Below are 23,791 nucleotides of genomic sequence, written 5' to 3'. Positions count from 1 at the left end.
TAATAAATGCTGTGTCTGTATACGTGTCTAACGATAACCGGCTTTCTTGATGTATGTTTTGGTGGGTCAATGGCAAGCGATAAATGATACGTTTGCTCTGTTAACATTGTCAGTAAATCAAGCTGCAAACGTCGATGGAAGACAGAAAAATGGATTCCTTGTTGATGGTACGCACCGTGGAGCAGTTCCAGCAGGTATTTATTCACAAAACACCCTACATGTTTCTATTGAACTCATTGTCTTCATTGTTATTGTTGTAGGATTTTCCTCGATGGCTGATCAATGTGCATAATCCGGTGGAACTCTGGACATTACTACCGAGCTATATTATCAGTCAAGTTTTCTGCACCGTTGGGGCATTCTTGTGCTTAGGACACGCATTATATCGGCGTGGACGATGGCCGTTCCTGTGGTTGGGCAGTGTTCTCAGTGGATTGTTGATCGAAGGTTGTATGTACTTTTCCCCGTACGGTGAAACCATCTGGTTCAGCCCAACCGTGATCGATCTGTTTGGCCAAAGGATACCCATCTTTATTATTTTCGTATGTCCGTATCAGAAACCAGGAGCTTTTTCTTGTTGAATAAGTGTGTCTAAATGTTTGCTTTCTTGCTTTGGCAGATCCATTTTTCTACTACCAAGCGTTTTGGGCGGTTTCGAAGCTGCGGCTTAAATGCCGATGGTCTGAGCATATCGCCATCGGGTTGCTTGTAGTGCTATTTGATATGCCGTTCGACATGGTTAGCATCAAGTATTTGCACTGGACACTCCACGAAACCGAACCGTTGTTAAGCGAGCGGATTTACTCCGTGCCCTGGACATTGCTGCTCTTCTTTGCCGTTACTACGTTCACGTTTTCTTACTTTTTCCACAATCTGCGCAAATGGATGGATCATTCCACACATAACCGTTGGGCATCCGGGTCGATTCGGACGGAGCTAGTGGTATCACTTGGAGCAGCCACTCTTTCACTATCTGTTGGATCGACTTTGTTCCTGGCAATCCGTTATCCGCTACACACCGTGTTCGGCATTCCAGGCAGTGCCGTTGTCATCGGTGTGTTCATTGCTGTGTTGACGATCTTTTGGAAGTTTGATCGCAAAAGCAACCGGAGTTCCCCACTCAGGTGAGTTCTTCCCTCTATGACTTACGAGCACTAAGTAATCCTCTCCCATCCATGTGCGTGCAGCCAATCGTTTATGGACCATATACTGAACGGATACATTGTGGGACACTTTATACTTTATCTGGGACTGGCGATAGCTTTCAATCCCCAACACGCCGTATCGCCTGGTAGACATCAACCGATCGGCAATTGTCGCAATATTACCTCCTTAAGCGCCGATCTCTGTCTAGATACGTTCAACAGGAGTTCTTATGATTTTCATTGCGTTGCGGAACCACCGAACAATGGAACTTACTGGTATACGATTTGTGGCACATCTCACGAGTAAGTTACTTAACTTTGTGTTTCGAGACTTTGGAACATTGTCGTACAATTAATCAACTTAATTATTGTTCTTGTGCCACCAGGAATCGCCCGGAGTTTTTGTACGCAATGAGTTTAATCACGATCGTTGCTTCACTCATACACTGGACGATACATTATGATTTCGCTGTTCATCACAAAGCACCTACCAAAGGAGCTAGCAAAAAACTGTTATAATGATTTGTTTAAACTACCTGTACACAGAGAACATATTCAACACGAAATGGCTTAACAGTGTTATGAATTGTTCCAATAAATTGTTCGTATAAAATACCCATTTTCAATTCTTCTTCTTGATGTAACGACCTACTAGATCATGGTTGTAAATGCTAGCTCACTAGACATATTTTATCACACTGCCGGATAATCAGTCACAACTACGAGGGATCGGTCCTGATGGAATCTTGGAGCGGTCCTGTCGTGTGAAGACCGGCGCCGATGCCAATACAACACCAGATCGCCCATTTCTACAAAAAGACTCAAACTAGATGACCCAACTCAATATTTCGTTCTTTTTTAAAGTCTAATGATATTGAATAACGTTATGTAGCAAATCCTCCAGAAATGCCCGGAGTACTAAATGCAAATCAAATAGTTTAATGATATGTGATGATGGAACATAATCCAGAATTACCTTGAGCTTTACATACTTTAATGAGTAATGATATGCGGTAAATCCTCCAAAAGTGCTCTAAGCAATAAAACCTAAAATTATTAACCATATGCGGTAGTTCCTCCAGAAATACCTTGAGTTCTAAATCCTCAATCACCAGTACCAATCACCTAATAACTTCACTTGAAGTTGCTCAACGATACCATAGGTTGAATCGAGCTACAGTAGGAACATCATGGGGGTGTCCTGCGTGAACCTGATTAAAATGCAAGACTTCAAAGATTAAATTAAGAGCCATTAGTACATTAGGCCGTCATTAGTTTACCGTGACGATCTGGAGTTGAGGTTAGTTTAAGATAGCTGTTTTCCCCGATATTAACATTGGATATCAACCTAAACAGCATAATCCTGAGGTACATGGTTGTGGGTTATCGTACTTATTGCGAGTTGCACATACTCCTTTCAGAAGACTCCTTCAAAATTATAAACGAAGCGCACCCTGATATGTCAGATTGTCCTCATTGGCCACTGAAAGAACAGATTGCATTATCTGTTAGTTTACCATGTTCAAGTCAATTGTTCAACAAGCGGGTCGGGAAGACAAAGATATATAACATTATCTTCTCCACATAACCAGCTTGTAAGAAGATCTTCGTGATGTGGCAATTTCTAGAAACTCTTCAAACAACGCCAATAACAAATCTAAACAAGTGGTATGTACGAGTATACAACTTTTAGTTACCTTAGTTACTTTTAGTTAGTTTAAATAACCTTCGTTACATCGAACGACAGTCGACATACTGCTGGCTTTCCAGAATATTTATCGTAGAAATTCCAACTCTACTTCTAAATCAACACCTCTATTAGGTTGCGAGACTTCCTGGTAAAATTCGCTACATTCTTAGAGAAGATTGAGAACTGGTACAGTAAGTTAGATTGGTGCTAGCCCTCCAGAAGATCGGCTTCATGGTCGTCAGTATCTTATATACTCAATACTTTGGCCTATTTATACCAAGAGGACCTACGCTTATACAGATTTATCGCCAAACAACAGTTACAGATTCAGTGTTTAATCAGTGTTTAATCAACATCGATCGTGGTTCATAGAAAAGACAGAATGGACCCTGAACTTCTAACAACTTTAATGAGCAGATAAATGACGCGTTGAGTGCAACAGAAGGAGACAGATCCTTTTCAAAGTGCTATGCAATAATTTCAACGGACAAAAGGCCATTAAACGGCCACCATCTCTCAAACAGGCACGAAAAAGGGTATGCAACAAAATCACGACTAGGGATAGTATTCAAACAGGCAGTATCTACAAGGTTGTCCAAAACATTATCTGCCTGTGATTATTAATCAGTAAAAGATCAATGGTAATACTTGATAAGCGAATAAGTTTATGATCGGATAACACGGACGGAATGATTAACTTTGTACCTTAACGTGTGCTATGATACTGTGGATGCCTTATGAAGAAGTGGCTAGATTACAAGAGTAACGGTTTATTCCGGCACTCCCACCCTTGTCAGGGCATGTGTGTATTCGCGTTCTAAATACTCTCTTTAATGAGAGAAGGAAGGCGATAAATGCTGTTGTTGTTGTCAATTATTAGAGAGGTTTTGGAAGGCGATAAATGAAAAGATAACGACATCAATACAACAGGTTTCTAACGCGGATGGTGAACAGAAAAATGGATTCCCTGTTGATGGTACGCACCGTGGAGCAGTTCCAGCAGGTATTTATTCGCAAAACAACCTACATGTTTCTACTGAACTCATTGTCTTCATTGTTAATGTTCTAGGATTTTCCTCGATGGCTGATCAATGTGCATAATCCGGTGGAACTCTGGACACTACTACCGAGCTATATTATCAGTCAAGTTTTCTGCACCGTTGGGGCATTCTTGTGCTTAGGACACGCATTATATCGGCGTGGACGATGGCCGTTCCTGTGGTTGGGCAGTGTTCTCAGTGGATTGTTGATCGAAGGTTGTATGTACTTTTCCCCGTACGGTGAAACCATCTGGTTCAGCCCAACCGTGATCGATCTGTTTGGCCAACGGATACCCATCTTTATTATTTTCGTATGTCCGTATCAGAAACCAGGAGCTTTCTCTTGTTGAATAAGTGTATCTAAATGTTTTCTTTCTTGCTTTGGCAGATCCATTTTTCTACTACCAAGCGTTTTGGGCGGTTTCGAAGCTGCGGCTTAAATGCCGATGGTCTGAGCATATCGCCATCGGGTTGCTTGTAGTGCTTTTTGATATGCCGTTCGACATGGTTAGCATCAAGTATTTGCACTGGACACTCCACGAAACGGAACCGTTGTTAAGCGAGCGGATTTACTCCGTGCCCTGGACATTGCTGCTCTTCTTTGCCGTTACTACGTTCACGTTTTCTTACTTTTTCCACAATCTGCGCAAATGGATGGATCATTCCACACATAACCGTTGGGCATCCGGGTCGATTCGGACGGAGCTAGTGGTATCACTTGGAGCAGCCACTCTTTCACTATCTGTTGGATCGACTTTGTTCCTGGCAATCCATTATCCGCTACACACCGTGCTCGGCATTCCAGGCAGTGCCGTTGTCATCGGTGTGTTCATTGCTGTGTTGACGATCTTTTGGAAGTTTGATCGCAAAAGCAACCGGAGTTCCCCACTCAGGTAAGTTCTTCCCTCTATGACTTACGAGCACTAAGTAATCCTCTCCCATCCATGTGCGTGCAGCCAATCGTTTATGGACCATATACTGAACGGATACATTGTGGGACACTTTATACTTTATCTGGGACTGGCGATAGCTTTCAATCCCCAACACGCCGTATCGCCTGGTAGACATCAACCGATCGGCAATTGTCGCAATATTACCTCCTTAAGCGCCGATCTCTGTCTAGATACGTTCAACAGGAGTTCTTATGATTTTCATTGCGTTGCGGAACCACCGAACAATGGAGCATACTGGTATACGATTTGTGGCACATCTCACGAGTAAGTTACTTAACTTTGTGTTTCGAGACTTTGGAACATTGTCGTACAATTAATCAACTTCATTATTGTTCTTGTGCCACCAGGAATCGCCCGGAGTTTTTGTACGCAATGAGTTTAATCACGTTCGTTGCCTCACTCATACACTGGACGATACATTATGATTTTCCACCCGAACCAGTTAATCTTATCCTTCTTTGAATAATCTTTTAATGAGATTCCTGACTTTAGCTTCTACTGACGCATATGCAACGCGTAGGTTTATATTTTTTATTATTTACATATAAGTGTACAAAGTGATACAATTGTTAACTTATACAAACATTGTAAATATATAAATTCATTTCATGGTTTATCGTAATCGTATCGCCTAATTTTATTGCAATCGATGGTTGTTACCGCTAGTTCATAAGAAGGTTCTTTGCCTTATATGTCATCTTATGGATGCAGTGCAATAGTACACCCAAGTAGAAGATGATAATTTAAACAAAAAGGTAAACACACAAAACACACAATTTATTCCATAAACAAAACATATGCAACTACACCTACCAAAACAGCTACAATCGGCAGCACGTAGACAGCCCAATGTCTTCCTGTTTCCTCCTGTTGCACCTGATGGCGTTTACGTTCACGATATTTTCGTTTGTTGAATTTGCGCTCGTACTCCTCCAGCTCGCGCTGATTCTCGAGCTCCTGTTGGGCCCGTGTCTCCCGCTCCTTGCGATCCTGCTCCTCCTGCTTCTGTGCCTTGATGGCTTCACATTGTTGGTCACAGTCGAGAGTCGGATTGTTGCGCGCCACCTTACAGCTTACTTCCGCCTTGCGATGGGCACATTTGCAGCTTATCTTAACCTTCTTCGAGCACAGCTCCGGATTTGGACAACGTCCAGGATGACAAATAGAAAAGCAACGATGTCCACAGGGGAACTGTAGAACGTAACAAGAAAAGGCATTCTATTGAGATAAACGCAGCAAACATCATACAAAAAAGACATTCTGCTGAAACAAATGCTTACATTTTTTATACATTTTTGACCACAACTCAGGAACGATTCCCGGCGACGATCCAGCTCAGCCATTTCTTCCGGTCCTTTATTCTCTACACCGGCAGGATAAAACTCATGGCATTTGTAAAACACCTGTGTGAGACCACAATAGCAGTTCGCTTTGATGGATACCAAGCAAGGATTACAAGGAGCCTTGTGGCAAGGTAAGATGCACTGATGAATGCATCCTCTCGGACGGGAAAGCGAACATCCAGCGGAGCAGGCCTCACAGCGTGAATCTTGCGTTGTACTGGCGCGATGCGTTACCTTATGACAAGTCAGCGGACAACGATGTATACCACATTTAAGCAGTCGATCGCAGGGCCTACCACAGGATGATGGTTTCGAGATGGAGCACGGCCAATCTATGGTCTCATGACCTCCAAGGCACATGACAGGAACCTTCTCCGTACATGCCGGATGAGGCAAAGTTTTCACCTCAACAATCTCCTTCGGCACATCCCATGGGCCAACCGGTTTAAAGTTTTTGTCACGTGTCACCACACGTACGGCATCGTGACATTTTGCCCCGCACGGATGTTCACAGTTGGTCGTATCGTTCCGCTCACCGCACGGCTGGGTACAGGTCGGACATTCTCCGATGTGGCAGGAGTGTGTATTAGGATGATGACACTTGGAAGCCACTCGACACGGAAGCTTACACTTCGGTGCATTCGCTTTCCTTTCACGACCACACGCCACTTCGACAACAGTTCCACCACAACTAAAAGGCAAAATAAGTTAGTGTCAGTAGTCGCACGCAAAATACGCAACCAAAACATACTTACCGGCATTTTACGCTGGATTTTTGATTGCACGGATAACACGGACCCTGATGGCAAAGTGAGCTGCATTTATGCTTCCCACAGGGTAAGGTCTTCCCACACACCCTATCACACAGCTGACACTGTCCATCGCAACATTTCCGATTGCACTGATGCTTGCCACAAGTACGCATCCGCTTGCATCGACCCTCGCAAATAGCTTCGCGGTGACATACGATGGCCTTTTTCGTTGAACCGCAACGGCAAACTTTTGGTACGAGTTCCAAACACTTCCCACACGGTCCTTGATGACATCTTTCCGGACAGCGGTGTTGTTCACAGGCAAGTAGCTTTTCGCAAGTATCACCACATGTTCCAATATGCTCGGCGCAGGATGCGACTCGTGTTTCCGATTTACCGCACGGACAGGACCGTGGTAACCCCAGCGGACAAACACCACAAAGTCCAGCATGACAAACACGTTCGCAACGATGTAGACCACATGCTAATGGTTTACTACAAACTGTACCACACTGCCAGCGTGATTCGTGACAGTTGACCTCTTTGGTTTGTGACCCACAAAGACACGGCTGCTCACTACGATTTTGGCACGCCGGGCAATTGTCGCGATCGTGGCATTGGGTACCGCATTCATGTATTCCACAACTCAATGTACGTTTACACTAGAAGGAAAAAACTAATTATACACCAGATCCGACCCATAGATAGTCCCCCAGGTACACTCACCTTTTTGGTACATGTCCACGTCTTTTGCGCGCATCGGATTGTTTTCACCGGCGAACAACCGCAACGGCATGAAACATTAATTGTCTGCGGACATGGTGGACACGGTCCTGGATGACATAGTAACCGGCACGTGTGACCACACGCTGGAGTTAGATTCTTTTCGCACGGTTCGCCACATGAGTGCGGTATCAACCAGGGGTGTGCGCTTGGGTCTCGCTCCTTGCCACAGAAGCACTCATAGTGACGAGGTATTTCCTCCGGCACATACTCCCGACGACACTTCGGGCAGTCCCACTGCACATTGAGTGCCGGCTTCGGAATGTACTCGCCACGGTTGTTGTAGTAGCCCTCTTGCTGCTCGTGGTTCATGCGCTTCATGGACATGCTATCATTAGCCCATCGCTGTATGCACATGAGGTGAAAGAACGTGTAGCACGCGTTGCAGGACCATATCTGAAAATAGAACCGTATCGAAAAACCGCATGCTGGAGTACGCGTTACACAATTTTCCTAGCGATTGCTACAACCTACCCTGTCCGCACGTTTCACTGTCTCGATGCAGATCAGGCACACGGCATTGCGCGATTCGAGCAGATTTTGCAAATATTCTTGAGTTTTGCCTACGTCCGCGTCGATACCGTGATAATTTTTCAGCACATCACCAAGAATGTTTCGGGTGGCCACATCGCTACCTTCTCCGTTGTTTTCGTCCTGCCCAAGGTCCTCCTCTTCATCATCATCGCTCGACACGTACTCGGCAGCGTACTTCATTGCCGTTTCAGCATGCTGACGTTGCACCTGAATAAATTTGTCCTGCGATTTTTTCAACATGCTCGACGACACGGTAGGCAGTGGAATTTTGGACCCGCTCACACTTTGTTCTACGGCGGACGGTGAAGTTGCCTTGGAAGTGGTGCTCCCCGTGGATGATTTGCGCGGCTTTCCTCCGACCGGTTCGGACTTCGGTTGCACGGGCACATTCCAGGCGTTTTGCTCTTTCGGAAGAATCTTGGAACGATTACGAGAAGCCATTATACGCAATAGCACGCACAATCACCAACAGCGGAATCAGATATGGTTAGCGATGTTGACTGTTTGGTTACCGGTGCCTACTATGATGTTTTTACGTGGAATATGCACGATTCAATGACGTTCCGTCGTAGCCCGGTGAAAATCATTCACACATGGCATTCTGTACCGGTTGTTCTATTTCTTTGCCATTTCATTTGATTCAGTTGTTGTTTTGCTAATCATTTATTTAGTTTTATTTATCAAAACTGCAAGTCGAATTCCTTACAATGAGCACACAGAAAATTGGAAATGGTATGAATTGTGATTTAGCTTACGACATTCTTAGCTTAGGGATTCGCGAGCGATTGCTTTGTTTGGCCGATGTGTTCAACTCTGCACTGCCAGTGTTACCGCTGCGGGGTAGCAACTTTTGCTCATCAGTAATAATGCTCTGTTTGATCTGTCCGATGAGAGCCATTTTGCGTATGTTGTTCGATACCGTACCAATGTTGGTCATACATCCCAACGGCGTTCGATTGCCCGTTCTCGGTGTCAATTTACCCTTTTTCGGCGTTTGCTCTCCCTGGTTATGGTTTTCCTGCAGACCCTGCTGTGGGGTGTGTTGTTGCTTTTCAACCTTCGCCTTTAAGTCACCTTCGAGTGCTTGCAGATTCTCTACCTGTAGTTCATTGTGTTGCTTCGTTGCCTCTTCATCTTTATCTTCCTTTGCCAATACCATAGGCGTACGGGCAATTGCAATTGACGGCGAACGGGGATCGTTACCTGTGAAGGGTATTACCTCGGCGTCCTCGAATATGGTTATTTCTTTAGCGTCTGTCGTTGCTTCAATAATCGGTGCCGTTTCGTCGCACTCGATTTGCAGATTACATAAATCCGGCATCTGCGAGTCGCAATCTTTGAACGATGCATCCTCTTCCAGTGCGTTGTTGCACACTTCATAACTTAGTGAAGAAACCACGTTAGTCAAGGAGCAATCTGCAACCTCTTCCGGTGCTACGACTAGCGGAGTCCTGTTAAATGTGCTTGGCGAACGTGGATCAATAATGGATTGGAAACGCTTCGGTAATAGATTATTCGGCGTCTGGAGAGCATATGCAGATGGTTCCGTAAGCACAGATGTGAGATCTTTCCCTCTGGTGATCGATGCACTGGGAAGAACATTAGTTTGCTAAAGGAGTAATACATTAATAAATTAAACATGAAATACTACACTGTAATAGTGTCAACCAACGGGATTTGTACCTCCTGACTGATAGGGCTTCTATTGATGTAGAGCGTTGGTGAACGTGGATCAATATATGGTTCGTGGTCCGGTGCCGGTCTATTTTCACCAGAGGGTGAAACTTTGCTATTTAACGATCCCATTATTCTATTGTATGTTACAAATGCTCACGTTGTAACCTACAGCGACGAACAATTTCCACAATGATTGAAACAAAACACACCGACGCCACTTCGCTCGTTGGGATGTTGTGGCGGTTGCAGTTGTTTGAAAGTTTAGCAATTTGACAGCTAGAACTCACCAGATTCGTACATCGTTGTGAGTGCTCTGAGATTCATATTCGAAAATGTTGATGAGTTTCATCAAAAAACACACATCCAAATGATGATTTTCTGTACGAAATGAAGCAAAATTGTTCAAAACGAATCCATTCAGCCGGCTCGAGAAAAGAAATTAAAGGGAAGAAAACGTTGTTATCGGAATATATAGCTCTATTTATCTTGGTTGTGTCTTTCGACAAACGTCATCGGAACGAAAAATAACAACAAAAAAAGCAATTGCATAAAAAACTACCAATACACCCAAAGCTTGCTTTCCACTTTTGTGTTGTCGCTCCGTTTCACGGGAAGATGATGTTTTGTTAGATAAGTGGTATTTTACTTAGTGGATATGCATAGACTGGAGATTAAACAGTACCGACCAGCCCTCCACCGAACGATTGGATTTCGAAACCGCGAATAAATCCAACCACAGTCAAAGGGAAATTACACTCGCCAAGGCAAACCAGCTTCAGTGGCGTAGCAGCATATTTCTACCCCATTCCAGTGTATCCTTGCAGCAACAACAGCAGTGTGAGAGCTGTCGGACGAGAAAGCAGTTGTGCGCATACGTCCTCCCACGAACAACGTTTTACGGCTCAAGTGACGAAGCAAAGAACAACAAGCATTACTAAACAAATACCGTGTCCGGCAACCGTGGAAAACATGCCATTCCATAAGTACATTTTTACACCGAGGCTGTTGAAAGAATATGATGGATCCCGGGTTAGTACTTGCATATAAACTACATTTAAGCCTACAAATCACTAATGGGTTGGTAAACTTTCTTTTCTTTCTATTTTGCCTGGCGGTGGTTCTTTTTTTTGCGTACTAGGACAATTACGAACCGGGAACATTGGAAAAATATGGAGACCAGCTACTGACAGCTGTTAGTTTGTTGGCATTCTGTGAAGAAGTTAATGACATAAAACTAATGGTACCACACATTACATTTTTCTTAACAGCTTAATCTGATGTGGAGTTTCAGTTATTATACCTCCCCTATCCTTGTGTCCATCCTGTATCGGCGCGGTTATTTTGTCGCCGAATCGGTTGGCACCTTTGCGAAGGTGACGACCGGTATCGGGCTGCTGGTTGCAGTATCCCTGTGTATGCGAGGTTTGGGACGGTCGATGAATATGGTGTACGTTCGGTTTGCGGAAACGCTAGAAAATGCACGACGCAATAGCGAACGCTGCGGGGATCCAAAAGCCGCCCTCCGGCGTTACGACTTTGATTTCCATCAATGGCCAGTTGATTACACCGTCAAAGGTGGAAGGTATGAACAAACGAACGAACTGGAACTAGTGTTCCAGGTGGTGTAGAAATTTACACAATTTACTAACGGTAACTGCTATTCACAGTCGTAAAACGACAGCTCAGCGAAATAAGAACTTCTGGATTTCATCACTCCCGTGCCAGATTGCGGCTTACGTTGCTATACACACGTTTGGTATTCGAATGATTTATCCTGGCTCGGTGCGGCTACTGCAAAGCTATGTTGGTAAGCGTGTACTGACCGTACGTGAATACGATCTTAGGGCGGAAACTTACCGTACATTGTGATTCCCTATTAGAACCGATGCTGATCGAAGGCCGAACGAAGCTAGTTACTCAGTGTAATGGCCAGCGTAACAAAGTGAAAACCGCCGACGGGAACGAAATAGATACGATCGTAGTCGACAATAGGCACAAAAGTGCCAACGGTAAAACGCTCGTCATCTGCTCGGAGGGAAATGCTAGCTTCTACGAGATCGGCATCATGTCCACACCGCTGGATTTAAAATATTCCGTGCTGGGCTGGAATCATCCCGGATTCGCAGGAAGTAGCGTAAGTTATCAAGCAAAAGGGATTTGAGCAAAAGAAAAATTTCCTCTAATGCAATTTGTTTACATGATGTAGGGACGTCCGTATCCGGATCAAGATCAAAACGCGATCGATGCTGTACTGCAGTTCGCCATCCGGGAGCTTGGTTTTAAGCCGGAAAATATCATACTCTACGGTTGGAGCATCGGTGGATATTCGACACTTTATGCAGCCTCTCAGTATCCGGAGGTCAAGGGAGTTATTCTGGACGCAACGTTTGATGATGTGCTGCAGCTTGCTTTGCCCCGCATGCCGGAACGTATTTCAAACATTGTCAAAATCGCCATTCGAGATTATGTTAATTTAAACAACACAGAACTGATCGTTAGATACAATGGACCGGTGCTGTTGATACGACGAACGGAGGACGAAATTATTTGCTCAGAGTAAGTAACGGCGAGGGGGAACGCACATCAATGAGTAATAAACATACCCGATGTGTTTTTATCTGTTGCACAGAGATGCTAACTTAGGTACAAATCGAGGAAATTATCTGCTCATCAGTATGCTTAAGTATCGTTTTCCGAACATCTTCAGGCCGGAACAGGAAGCGCTCGCGAAAGAGCTACTATCGAAACCGGTCGATTTTATCAAGAATGGTGAGTATCGGTCAATTGCAATTGGTTCGCGATGGGGGATGGATAACATTTTTTTCATATTTGTCTACTTTCTACAGTGCCGGAAGAATATTGCATCTCATTACTGATGTCCTACCTTAGCGACAATGGAAACAATGGTACCAGCCGAAGCTACCCCATAGAAATTGGTGCCGAGTACACAACCGAGCAACGTAATTCAATGGTTAAATTCCTGGTACGATTCTTTGCTTTGACTCCAGTGTAACATCAACGGATTAGCTAATAGTTCTTCACCCTTCACCCTTTTCACAGATTAAAAAATACTTGGTGGACTTCAAATCGACCCACTGCACTCCACTACCGGAAGAATTCTTCCAGTCACCGTGGGAAATTCCATCCGAAACAGATTACGTTTTCACATAAATAGTTGTCAATAATCCTATTGAGTAGGTGGCACATATGTAGTTTGTGGTAAGCTTCTTTTGTACGTTCAATCAGTGCAGGGTTTTGTGTTTGATTGGTTATTATTTGCCTGCTTTGATTCAGATCTACTTCGTGTGCGTGTGTCAAATCTTTCATTGTACCATCTTAACTTAACTCCCTCGTGCTGTATCCAACTTGAAGAATACTATGCTAGCTTTGTAATACTATGCTCCGTATTAATGAGAGAGGAGAGTACTGTTTACGCATATAAATATATACCCGTAGCACTATTATTACCATGTGGCAGGAGAAAGTAACACATGTGCAAATTTTGTCATGAGTGCATTTGTGGTAGGAAAATGGGAAGCGTTTTACAATTCTCCTGATTCTAGACATTTAGTACTAAACTCAAAATCTGAACTGAAAACGAGGAACAGGAAAGGACGAAATGGGCAGAATGGGATGGGAAAAAAAATTACCATTACATTCTTATATAAGATATATGGAAACTTACTATTGATACACGGTAAAACTGATAGGTGGAGGTAAGACAAGAGACGAGAATGAATGGTGTCCCCTTCAAGGTGAAGGATTTTTTCAACCAAATATCAGGAATATTTTCCTGCTCCAACAGATGGTAAACAGATCTAAACTATTTTACCCGTAGGGTGTGTAATGCTGATATAATCGAAGCGTGGCTGGTGAAAACAAAATAAAACCTCACATCGTAATGTATTTATTATCTGGTGAATATGGGGCTTCACGGTCGTTTTTGTGCTAGTTTCTACAAATATGGGAAAATTGACAATTTTGAGCTTTTCATACATTTCTGTTGTACCCTTTATTTAACGCTCAAGTTATGTTTATATTTGTGACGAACTACAATTATACATCCCTCTTTCTGTTGACCTGCATTTTGCCACCGTTCTTACCTTTCAGATTTCCTTTTTTCACACCATTGCTCGACTTTCTTGATCCATCGCCCTCCTTACGCATGGCCCTTCTTGCAGGGACTTTCTTAGTACCAGTTTTTTTAGTGGTGGCCAATTTTAGTTTCCGCATCGCATCCTTTTGCTTCATTAGCTTCTGTTTCTTTTCGATCCGTTCACGTACCTGGGCTTCCTTTGATAGTTGCTTTTCTTGCTTCAATACCTGCTTTACCTGTTCCTCTACACTTTCCTTGAAGATCTCTCCGTACGGCGTTAGCTTATGCGTATCCCTCGGTGCGTTAACCTCGCGATCGACCTTTTTCTTCGTCTTTTGCAAATATTTCTCACTGGCGGCTTTGCGTAACAACTGCCGGTGCTTGGCCGGACTTTGATAGGCAGCGTTCTCCCAGATGGGGTCGCCACCGAACGAACCGTTAAATATCTTGATGGGATTCATTACAAATCGAGGCCCGACTTCCGTCAAACCGCCGTCCTCCGAAAGGATCTGGAAGTGCCGGTACCAGATTCGATTATCAAGGTAGGTGAATGTGATCACTCGATCAACGAACGGCTGACTCTTCGGATGGTGGTTTGGTACACCGAAAATTTGCACCAACAGCTCCTTAATCAGCAACAGATGCGGATGCTTGGTAAATTCTTCGCTGAAGGATATCAGTGGACGCGAACCACGCAAACAGTTGCCGGTCAGTTTCATCTCGCCCATGGTATGTATATTCTCGATTAGAAATTTTACCGAGGGGCCCACACCAGCGTTGGCTAGCCACATGTACAGATCACGCTTGCGGCGTCCTTCAAACAGCATCACCTTGTTGCAATGCTTCATTTCGCTCATTTCGTTCACCACCTGTAGCGTCTTCCAGCGTTCCATCTTCGGCTCGGCACGATGGTGTGGCATTAGCATTCTTAAATCTCGCATCAAGTGGCGGTCCCGATGGTTGATGCCTCGAGCACACAGTACCAAAACGCGCTGTTTGTTAGTCCATTTGCTCTGGAAAATTCACATCATTGATGTTAAGTGTTCTCCGTCCCTGCCAAGCTATTCGCTATACACATAACATGTTTCTAAACGTACCTTTCTCGGGATCGGTTCATCGGAGATCCGTGTTTCCTTCAGCGGCTCAATACCTTCATCGTCCGACTCGTCTGAGTCCTTGGGTTTTGGCTTTTGTTTACCTTTCTGTTTCTTCGCCGACTTCAGTTTCTTTTTCAAATTTGCCGTCTCTTTGCCCTTGGCATTGGGTTTATCTGTCTGCATTAGCTTCATTTTACTTAATTTCACGTAAAACAGTCCTGTATAGAAACGGTTTGAGATGGGATAGCACGCGGTTTTGTATCGCCACACACCAGCGCAGTGATTGTTTTGACAGTTCCGTAGTTGACAGAACAAACTCACAGCATTCCCACAGCACGGCACAGTGGTTGACGAGAAAAGCCTAAAAATCTAGAGTCTTCAGTCTAGAATGGAGCATTTTAAATTCTGTATAAAGTTCACACCAAATGTTCGATATGATCGCCTTTTTCATATGATACATCCTATTCCACACCTCTTGGTGAGTAATTAGTTGACCGCACTGGAATGTTTGAATATCACTCCGAGCACTCGATTGCCTTTCCGTTCTCGATCCATCTGACAGCCCGGATTTGACAGGTTGCCTGTGCTTTTTTTGCCGTATTTTTTCTCTCTTCGACTGCTTGCCGAGAACGCCATTTTGCAAAGGCCGCGCGTACACTTTATGTTTGGAGAGTGAAAAACTTGCTGCCGCAGTGTGAAAATTACAGGCACACCATCCCGAGTTCAACCGCTCAACGATGTGTTTTTCGTAGGGAAACAAGTGGTGCATTCAGTGCACAGAAAGCGGTCGGTGCTTCATCTGAACCACGACTGGTCCGGGTCGCCCTTTGGTCGAACGATTTGCCGGGGCCGACGAAATAGTTGGCGGACGAAAAGGGAGTGAAAAAAGTGGTGAAAATTGGGACGAATCTGGTGCTCGGGTGTTTTCCCGGTGTTACCGCGCCGCAAAAGATATTCCTACCCTGAAAGTCGACCGTGGTGTAGTTTGTGTTTGTTCCGTCGACCGAGTCGAATAAACGGCCTCAGGATGATGTTCACTGTAAGTGTTCTCTTTCCCTTCCTCTACTAGCAGTAGCAGCAGGAGCACCGAAGGACGTGTATGAATTGTGCAATGTGCTAGGTTCCTTCCTGTTGCCCCCCAAAAACACACCTGTTTTGGTGTTACGAAATTTTCAAGCACATTTTGGTGCTTTTTTACGGTTAGTTTTTTCGCTTGTTTACGATTGTGTACTTTTCTTGTCTAGGGTACAAACCAGCAGCAGGATTCTCGGTTCTCCGATAAGGAGAAGAAACTGCTGAGGCAGATGAAGTTCAGTGATAATCTCAACAAACGGGTCGATATGTCCAAAGTGAAGTTGGATGTATTGCGACCATGGATTAGCCAAAAGATCACCGACATGCTCAACATCGATGACGACGTTATCGTGGAGTTTGTGTACAACCAGCTCGAGGAGGAAAAGTTCCCCTGCCCGAAAAAGATGCAAATCAACCTGACCGGTTTTCTGAACGGGAAAAATGCGCGTCTATTCATGGAGGATTTGTGGACGCTGCTGCTATCAGCGCAGGACTCAGAAACGGGCATACCGGCAGAGTTTATACAGGCAAAGAAAGAGGAAATTTTAAAGCGCGAAGAGGAAGCCCGGTTGCAGGAGGATGGAGGTAGGGGTCATCGTTCGAGAAGTCACACCCGCGACAAGGACGACGGTGGTGCAAAAACAAAACCAAACAAAAGCGCGCCTCGGCAAATGTACAAACCCGAACCAGAGGACTACATCGACGAGGAGGAAAAAATGATCGAAGACTTTGTTGAGGCCGAGGTTCCTAAGGAATCGAAAAAAGTACCTCCGGCTTCTTTACTACCGGTTGCAGATTCCGCACTGCCAGAGGAAATGGTAAAAAGTGAAAATAAACTCTCAGATATGTCAGATAAAAACATAAAGGAAAATTCGTCTAGTCGACGCAAATCGGTTGAACGAGGAAAATCTGGTGAACGTAATAGTGATTCGAGAGCTAGAAGAAAATCTCGCGATCGTTCACGATCACGCAACGATCGGAGGGTGTCGTCTCGCGATCGGAGAGGATCTTCCCGTGAAAGACGCTCCTCAAGAGACCGTCGACGATCCCGTTCACCTCGGCGTTCTGTTGATCGGTCGCGCAAACGTTCTAGTCGATCGCCAAGGGATAAAAGGACGAACGATCGCGACCGAAGGCGTTCGCGAAGTAGCTCTCTTTCCAGGAAAGAAAACAAGAACAGTAAGTTATTGAGAAAAAAAATCTTGTGATGTTATGAAATTATTTAATGTTTTAACATTAATTCTTTAAATTAATTTATAATTTCCACGTTTTGTATGGCATACGTTACTTCCATAATTTATGTTTTAGTTGTACCTGTACCTAAAGTTGTATTGTATTCTTTGGAAATATAGTGTAAATTTAAATTTTGTATAACAAATGATTTTCGTGAACACCGTGGCCTATGGTAATCTTAGACCAAAGCAACAACTTAGAATGATTCGATATAGTTTAAAATATCTTGCCTGACATCAAATTTAAAAGAAAACTTAAATTTTTTTCAGGTAATGGAAATTCTGGCGCATTATCGAAGGTGCAATCTAAGCTGATGAACATGGCAGAAGGAAAGAAATCAGCGGCAAGCAAAACAAGTCCTAACCGCTCGTCACCAGATTCGCGTTCTCGCAGCAGGTCTGGATCTGCCAATAAAGAGGGTAACCGGAAGAAGAGCGCTAGTCGTTCTCGATCTCCATCTAAATCAAGGTAAGCTCTAGCTGAAATGTGGCACTCACTGCTTCCTGATGCGGCTACTTATTTGATATTGTATGATGGGTTTATTGCTTTATTTACTTGTAGATCGAGAAAGGCAAAAAAGGGTAATCCTAGCTCCCGATCTCACAGCTCGAATTCAAACTCATCCGGTTCATCGTCGTCCAGCGACAGCGAAGACGAGAAGAAACCAAAAGCCACGACAGGCTCAACAAATGCGGCCGGCAAAAAGCGTAACGGACGCAACAGTCGCAGCCGTAGCCGAAGCCACAGTCGCAATCGTCGCGATACATCGAGAAGCCGGTCCGGTAGCAGCCGGTCGTCGTCATCACGTGGCCGAAAGAAGGATGATTTCGAGATACAGAAGAAGGAAAACAGTATCCAAAAAAAGCGTCATTATCGCTCGAACAAGGATTCATCCGACTCGGAAGCGGATGGTGGTCGAGGCTCGACAACCAAAGGTTCCGCTGCGTCACGTCGCCGTCCCGGTGATGGTAACGGTGGTGGACGATTTGGTGGCCGGGACAATAGAAACCGCGATCGACGATCACTTTCGCGAGGCCGCGGTCGTGATGATGGGCCAGGTCGTGGACGTGTAGGTCGATCAAGCTCTCGCTCGAGAAATCGATCTCGTTCGCGTTCGCGAAACCGATCGCGATCACCGAGAAGACGGTCTCGATCGCCTGGACGGCCAGTTGGACGCGGAAATGTTCGGTAAGCATTATTCCATACAAATTGAAGTAACATTATTTTTGTGCTCATAATGCCCTTGCCTCATTACGCATCATGTGTGTGTTTCGCTGTTTCAATCCGCCTGGAAGTTGATTTAATAATATCTACAAATGCATAACGTTAATATTATTTGTATCGTTCTTCAAACTTTCAGTGACGGTAACTATGGTCGCCGTCGTTCTCCACCCTCGTCGCGTCCGGGTGGTCCCGGTAGAGGCTCTGACCGAGATGTTCGCGAACGGGAAAGAGACCGCGAGCGTGATCGTGAGCGGGAACGTGAACGTGAACGCAATCCGCAGCAACGTTACTCAGGCGGTAATGGACCAGGTCGTCGCGGTACTTCCCGAGAGCGTGACCGCGATCGTGAGCGTGGTCCGAGCGATAGTGGGGCTAGAGGACGCGACTCATCTGCGTCTGCTAACACCGGGGCCAATAATACCGCTCACAAATGGCGTCGTTCGGATGAACCGCAGAGAGGGGAACCTCAACGACATCGGCAGGAGATGGGTCCACCTGCATCGAACCGCTATGATGATCGTGAACGAAACCACCGCACCGATGCAGGTGGCAATCGCTCTACAGTTGGTCATCGCAGTAACAGCACGGAACCGCAAGATCGGTTCAAAGGTAACCAGGGAGGCCTAGGTCGAGGTAACAATAGGAAAGCTTCTCAAAGTCCTGCAGAATCCAGCGGTAGTCGACGGTCAGCGACGAGATTGTCCAACGCAAGAGATTCAACAGAAATGTTTGACGATGGCGGGAATGGTAGCAGTTGTGGGGGTGTGTCACAGGAACGTCCCCACAATTCCTCCGAGCGTATACGATCGGATAAAGCAACTACTAGAGAAGATAGCACCGACAAGGAAGAAAAGCTGCGTACTGCCAATTCTTCAGCCTCTAGCAGTGCACGCAAACAGCAAGATCTTCCAGCAACTATTAGCGCTGCGACTACACGAAGATCAAATGAACATCAGGTATCTTCGGGGCGCGAAGCAAGCAAATCGCTCGACGAGAGTAGAAAGCCCTCAAAATCTTCATCCTCACAGGTCAATAGCTCGCGGTCCGATCGAGGCTATAGGAGCACACTGTCGAGAACTCCATCGCCCTTCCTAAAACCACATGAGCGTGAGGCAGCCGCTAGCTTACATGCTAGCACAGGTAACATTTCTGGATCGGGTGGATCGTTAGCGATTTCCGCTGATCAGCGAAAGCAACAGCAACAACAACAACATCTGCAAAAGCTAATCAAGGCAAGCAAACAAAAGAAGCATGCAAGCTCGGAAAGCGATGACGATAGTTCTGGTAGCGAAAGTGATGATTCCCAAGAGGAAAAGCAGCAAAAAAAGCCCGCGTCTAGCAGACGTGCCGATGGTAACGAGGATGAGGAAAAGGACGAAAATGACAAGAAGAACACGGTTTCTCACAAAAAGCGAAAATTGAAACTAAAGCTAGAGTCCAAGAAACGCAGCAAACAACACCATCGTCGTTCTTCGTCATCTTCTTCGTCGAGCAGTGGGGATGAAGAGGACGATCAAGACGTCGCCGAAGAAGATCAGTCGTCCGGCGAAGAAAGTGCAGGAAAACGCAAACCTCGCGCAAAGGATCGTCGAGAACCAAAGAAAGTGTCTGCTGGTTCGGGAAAGGGGATGGTGAACGTGGCGCCCTCCGTAGAACATGATTTCCGCCGCAAACAACAGTCTGTCCCTGTGTTGCACCCTAAGGAAGGTGACAACAACCGCAAGGTGCACCGGGACAGTACATCCTCGGTCGAACAGCAGCATCAAGGTGGTGGAGGTGGCAAAAAACGAAAGCATTCCACTTCCGAAAGCAATTCTAAGGTACTGGTGCATCCGGAAGAATCGTCCGCCGCGAAGTTGGCCGTAACGAAATCGTTCAGTTGCACAAACAACAACAATGTGTCCTCGTCATCCGCTTCGGCAAAGGGCAAATCCGTCACCAAAGTGGCAACGGTGGTCGAGACCACAAATCGTTCGTCCTCTTCGAGTGATGATTCGGACGATCGTGTATCGGAGCGGCAGCGCAAGAAACGTCGCAAGGAGAAGAAACGGCAGCGGAATGTGTCACCCGATGATGCTAGTGGTTCATCCGGCAGCAAGCGCAGTAAGAAACACAAGAAGCACCGAAAACACGCGAAGAAACATAAGAAACACAAGAAGCATAAGAAGAACAGCAAAGCAAGTGGCAAGTATCATCGCAATAGCTCTTCTTCCTCCTCGGACGAAGAAGATGGAGGTGTGCCGGTGCGTTCCAAAAAGAGCATCCTAGCGATCGGTGCCGGTGGTGGGAGCGGTACGGTCATCAACGATGATCTGGAGAAGCAGCTGCGTGAACGGGCCCTGAAGTCGATGAAAAAGCAGCAAAGTATCTCGGACTGAAGAAGGCTACAAGGAAATCGTGATCGTGAAATAAATGATTGTATAGATTAGGCTATAGGGGACGTCGATCACCGAATAGTTCGGAGACAGATTTCAAACATCGGCAAAGGAGGTCGTCGCTCTGCCACGCGTATCACAGGTGTTCGCACTTGCGGTGGGTTTATACGGTGTCGACTAGAATTCGGATCAATGCAAACACGTAATTGCGCGTGCTTTCCTCTATTTCCATACCCATTTTATCGACGATGCAGCGACGTATTGAGCAAGGACAGGTGGTCCCGAGGTTACGATTTTTCTAATCGTATCGATTTACTCTTGCTACATTAGTTCTCTTAGATTATTGTGGGGAGGGTTAAAATGAACTTTTAGGGTGAATATGTTTGTGTGTGGAATAGCACTTTTCACGTATGACAGAAACACCTAAAATAAGTTCACTGTATGATTAGAGCAAAGGAGAAATAGCGATATAGGGAGAGAGAAAAGCAGTAAGGTTGGGACAGACATTAAGTGATTTAGGTGGCTGGTTGGATTGCACTAGATTACGTCCAAACTCGTAAGCAAATGTTTTATACTTTTGCTTTAGGAAGTTACGTTAATCTTAGCAAGGAGATAATCTTACTAGCAAAGTTTTAAAACGTGTGTTAATTTTATAACTCCAAACACAAGTCATTTTCAACACTGGTGACGACAGGTATTTCAAGATTTACCCACTTGATGTTGTCATGACCACGACGACAACGAAGGTGTGTGTGTGTGTATAGTGAGCTTTCTCTACGTTCGTCACCCGTCATCATACCTATTACGCATGCCGTCATCAAAATTTCTGACCACCTCTCTCTCTCTCCCTCTGTCCTGCGTGTGCCCCTCACTATCCAGATGTATCGTTCTCTTGCAATTTTAACCGACCGTATTTCTCCGGAGATGATCTGTTAGAGTCGCACGAAATGATAAGGCAAACACATACTATGATGCAGGCAGAGTAAGATTTAAGTAACCAAATTAGACTAGTACTTGAGCATACCCGTTAAGAGAAAATAATAAAATAATTAAATTCTTTTATCCCTCCATGTTTGTCCTTTTCCTCGCTTTTCTTGCGGCGAATAAGGCATAGCGCAATAGCATGCAGCATCAACAACTGACACCCCACGAATGACATCCGGTATGGAAAGATGTCTAGGCATACACATTAGTAGGCCTGCAGCAAGCCTACTGTGTGCAGAAGCTGAAACAGGAAGAAAAAAAAACAGTATAAACTAAGATGAAGTAAATTATGATATCGAGTTTCGAAATGTTTAACAATCTTACGGATAGAGGAGCATCGCTGCATAGGGGAGAAAATAAACCATTAAATCTTATTCGAAGCGTGTGAAAATAAACCAACACTATTATTGGACAGTTGTAGAAACAGAATTCAACCAAGCGAAACACAAATAAAGAATAATCATAGAAAATACTTCTATAACTGTATATAAGCAAACACTGCATTCTCAAAAAAAAAATGATATTGAAAGAAACAAAGCAAAGTGGCCGAACAAAGAACCGAACAGCGAGTTCGGTTGTATGGAAGGATAGCAATACTTTGGAATGTTAGTAACTCTTCGAAATAACCACTAGACAAGCCATAAAGCCATTACACGAGAAACGGATTGCCACGTTAAGAAGCGCAAATCAATAATTAAATGATCTACGTTTAATTTGAGAACTACAATTAATATTTTTCGTAAGTAATATTTGTAATAGTAAAATGTTACTTGTTACAGCCGCACGCTACGCTGACTATCCAGCTAAGAGTAAATAAAGCCAAAGAAAGCCAGACGTGGCATGCCTAAATATCTTTTGATATTTTAGTGCCGTTAAAGAATCGCGAATGGATTAGTACATTATATAGCTAAAAGATTTCTTTCAAGTCCTTAATCCCAAGTTTCAAAACCATAATAGGAATAATCTCACCTGTCACGAGATCGTTCGGAGGTAGTTGCGGGTTTGAGCATGTGGCGTCCAAGGCAAATAGCCAGGACACAGAAAAGCGTCATCTAGGGTTAAATAGGGAAAACAAACAAAATGCAAATGGTAAAAAACGAGAACAATGAAGTCCTTGTTTGTAGGTAAGACCAGAATCGGTAACAAAAGGACAGAAATTCGCGGAACAACTTCTTCATGGAAAAAGGACATAGAGGAACGAAAGAATAGGCAAACAGACAGGATCGAACACGAATTGTGAGGTGATAGGAAAGTTCGAGACATGGCCAGCACTATATAAAAGCGGTGGCATGTCCGAACAAAGTCAGTTATCGTTTCCCCGTCAACCGACGAACATCTCGTTGTAACCCCAGGAGGACCGAAGAGCGACCAAGTCCCGACGAAGAAGGAAGGAGGAATAGAAGAAGGGCTCCGAACTACGGAACAACCCCCTAAAAGCATAACAGTGGCTTATCTAACGGTGGGTGGAGTAGGCGGTCGCCTAGGGCCTCGCAGTGTTGGAAGCCCCGATAAACGATGTTTAGTAGAATAGATGTATGAATTATGCTAGTAAAGGGCCCAAACTAGAGTATACTAGAGGGTGATCCGAAATGCAGCACCAGAGGGTTTCTAAATAAATTTCCATTCGACCTGGGCCTCCAAGGGGATTGATTCACTACTGGAGTATTGGGCTTCGTGTACTGCTTCTGATTATATCGTACAGCGAATCAGATTCGACAGATTTCGGTAGCAAAATAATATCATTAGAATGGCATCGGCAAACTGCCCGGTAAAGTCTGCTTAGGTCGTCCA

The 23,791-nt window shown here is 44.8% G+C and overlaps 7 protein-coding genes across 9 annotated transcripts; 4 read left to right on the top strand and 3 right to left on the bottom strand.

Moving 5' to 3' along the window:
- The first annotated feature begins 121 nt into the window (after positions 1-121).
- LOC128304692 (uncharacterized) lies at positions 122-1,731 on the top strand. Its single transcript, XM_053041900.1, has 5 exons — positions 122-194; positions 261-546; positions 620-1,124; positions 1,188-1,448; positions 1,532-1,731. The coding sequence occupies exons 1-5, from the start codon at positions 135-137 to the stop codon at positions 1,662-1,664; spliced, it is 1,245 nt and encodes a 414-aa protein (XP_052897860.1). The 5' UTR covers positions 122-134; the 3' UTR covers positions 1,665-1,731.
- A 1,999-nt stretch (positions 1,732-3,730) lies between these two features.
- Positions 3,731-5,413, top strand: LOC128301151 (uncharacterized). The gene is made up of 5 exons (XM_053037485.1): positions 3,731-3,838; positions 3,905-4,190; positions 4,264-4,768; positions 4,832-5,092; positions 5,176-5,413. The coding sequence occupies exons 1-5, from the start codon at positions 3,779-3,781 to the stop codon at positions 5,288-5,290; spliced, it is 1,227 nt and encodes a 408-aa protein (XP_052893445.1). The 5' UTR covers positions 3,731-3,778; the 3' UTR covers positions 5,291-5,413.
- A 171-nt stretch (positions 5,414-5,584) lies between these two features.
- LOC128301150 (NF-X1-type zinc finger protein NFXL1) lies at positions 5,585-8,744 on the bottom strand. Its single transcript, XM_053037484.1, has 5 exons — positions 8,181-8,744; positions 7,650-8,102; positions 6,927-7,585; positions 6,109-6,862; positions 5,585-6,019 (listed from the first exon to the last, which is right to left on the bottom strand). The coding sequence occupies exons 1-5, from the start codon at positions 8,679-8,681 to the stop codon at positions 5,606-5,608; spliced, it is 2,781 nt and encodes a 926-aa protein (XP_052893444.1). The 5' UTR covers positions 8,682-8,744; the 3' UTR covers positions 5,585-5,605.
- A 176-nt stretch (positions 8,745-8,920) lies between these two features.
- Positions 8,921-10,163, bottom strand: LOC128304120 (uncharacterized). Its single transcript, XM_053041260.1, has 2 exons — positions 9,924-10,163; positions 8,921-9,849 (listed from the first exon to the last, which is right to left on the bottom strand). The coding sequence occupies exons 1-2, from the start codon at positions 10,044-10,046 to the stop codon at positions 8,992-8,994; spliced, it is 981 nt and encodes a 326-aa protein (XP_052897220.1). The 5' UTR covers positions 10,047-10,163; the 3' UTR covers positions 8,921-8,991.
- A 368-nt stretch (positions 10,164-10,531) lies between these two features.
- LOC128300511 (phosphatidylserine lipase ABHD16A) lies at positions 10,532-13,657 on the top strand. Of its 3 annotated transcripts, none has more exons than XM_053036594.1 (9): positions 10,532-10,946; positions 11,056-11,109; positions 11,186-11,499; positions 11,585-11,724; positions 11,798-12,051; positions 12,124-12,473; positions 12,547-12,686; positions 12,764-12,900; positions 12,978-13,657. In XM_053036594.1, the coding sequence occupies exons 1-9, from the start codon at positions 10,887-10,889 to the stop codon at positions 13,086-13,088; spliced, it is 1,560 nt and encodes a 519-aa protein (XP_052892554.1). In that variant the 5' UTR covers positions 10,532-10,886; the 3' UTR covers positions 13,089-13,657. The 3 variants fall into 3 exon arrangements, with proteins under 3 accessions (XP_052892554.1, XP_052892553.1, XP_052892555.1); XM_053036593.1 differs by having other exon boundaries at positions 12,547-12,710; XM_053036595.1 differs by lacking the exon at positions 11,056-11,109.
- A 126-nt stretch (positions 13,658-13,783) lies between these two features.
- LOC128300512 (ribosome biogenesis protein BRX1 homolog) lies at positions 13,784-15,384 on the bottom strand. The gene is made up of 2 exons (XM_053036596.1): positions 15,111-15,384; positions 13,784-15,026 (listed from the first exon to the last, which is right to left on the bottom strand). The coding sequence occupies exons 1-2, from the start codon at positions 15,300-15,302 to the stop codon at positions 13,974-13,976; spliced, it is 1,245 nt and encodes a 414-aa protein (XP_052892556.1). The 5' UTR covers positions 15,303-15,384; the 3' UTR covers positions 13,784-13,973.
- Positions 15,385-15,784: 400 nt separating this feature from the next.
- LOC128302230 (serine/arginine repetitive matrix protein 1) lies at positions 15,785-22,451 on the top strand. The gene is made up of 5 exons (XM_053039002.1): positions 15,785-16,149; positions 16,355-17,363; positions 17,687-17,885; positions 17,979-18,605; positions 18,778-22,451. The coding sequence occupies exons 1-5, from the start codon at positions 16,138-16,140 to the stop codon at positions 21,017-21,019; spliced, it is 4,089 nt and encodes a 1,362-aa protein (XP_052894962.1). The 5' UTR covers positions 15,785-16,137; the 3' UTR covers positions 21,020-22,451.
- The last annotated feature ends 1,340 nt before the right edge of the window (positions 22,452-23,791 follow it).

Source organism: Anopheles moucheti, chromosome 3, assembly GCF_943734755.1.
Source record: "Anopheles moucheti chromosome 3, idAnoMoucSN_F20_07, whole genome shotgun sequence".
Classification (NCBI taxonomy): Eukaryota; Metazoa; Arthropoda; class Insecta; order Diptera; family Culicidae; genus Anopheles; species Anopheles moucheti.
The sequence above is the reverse complement of the archived record's forward strand: the minus strand, read 5'-3'. Positions and strand labels throughout refer to the sequence as shown.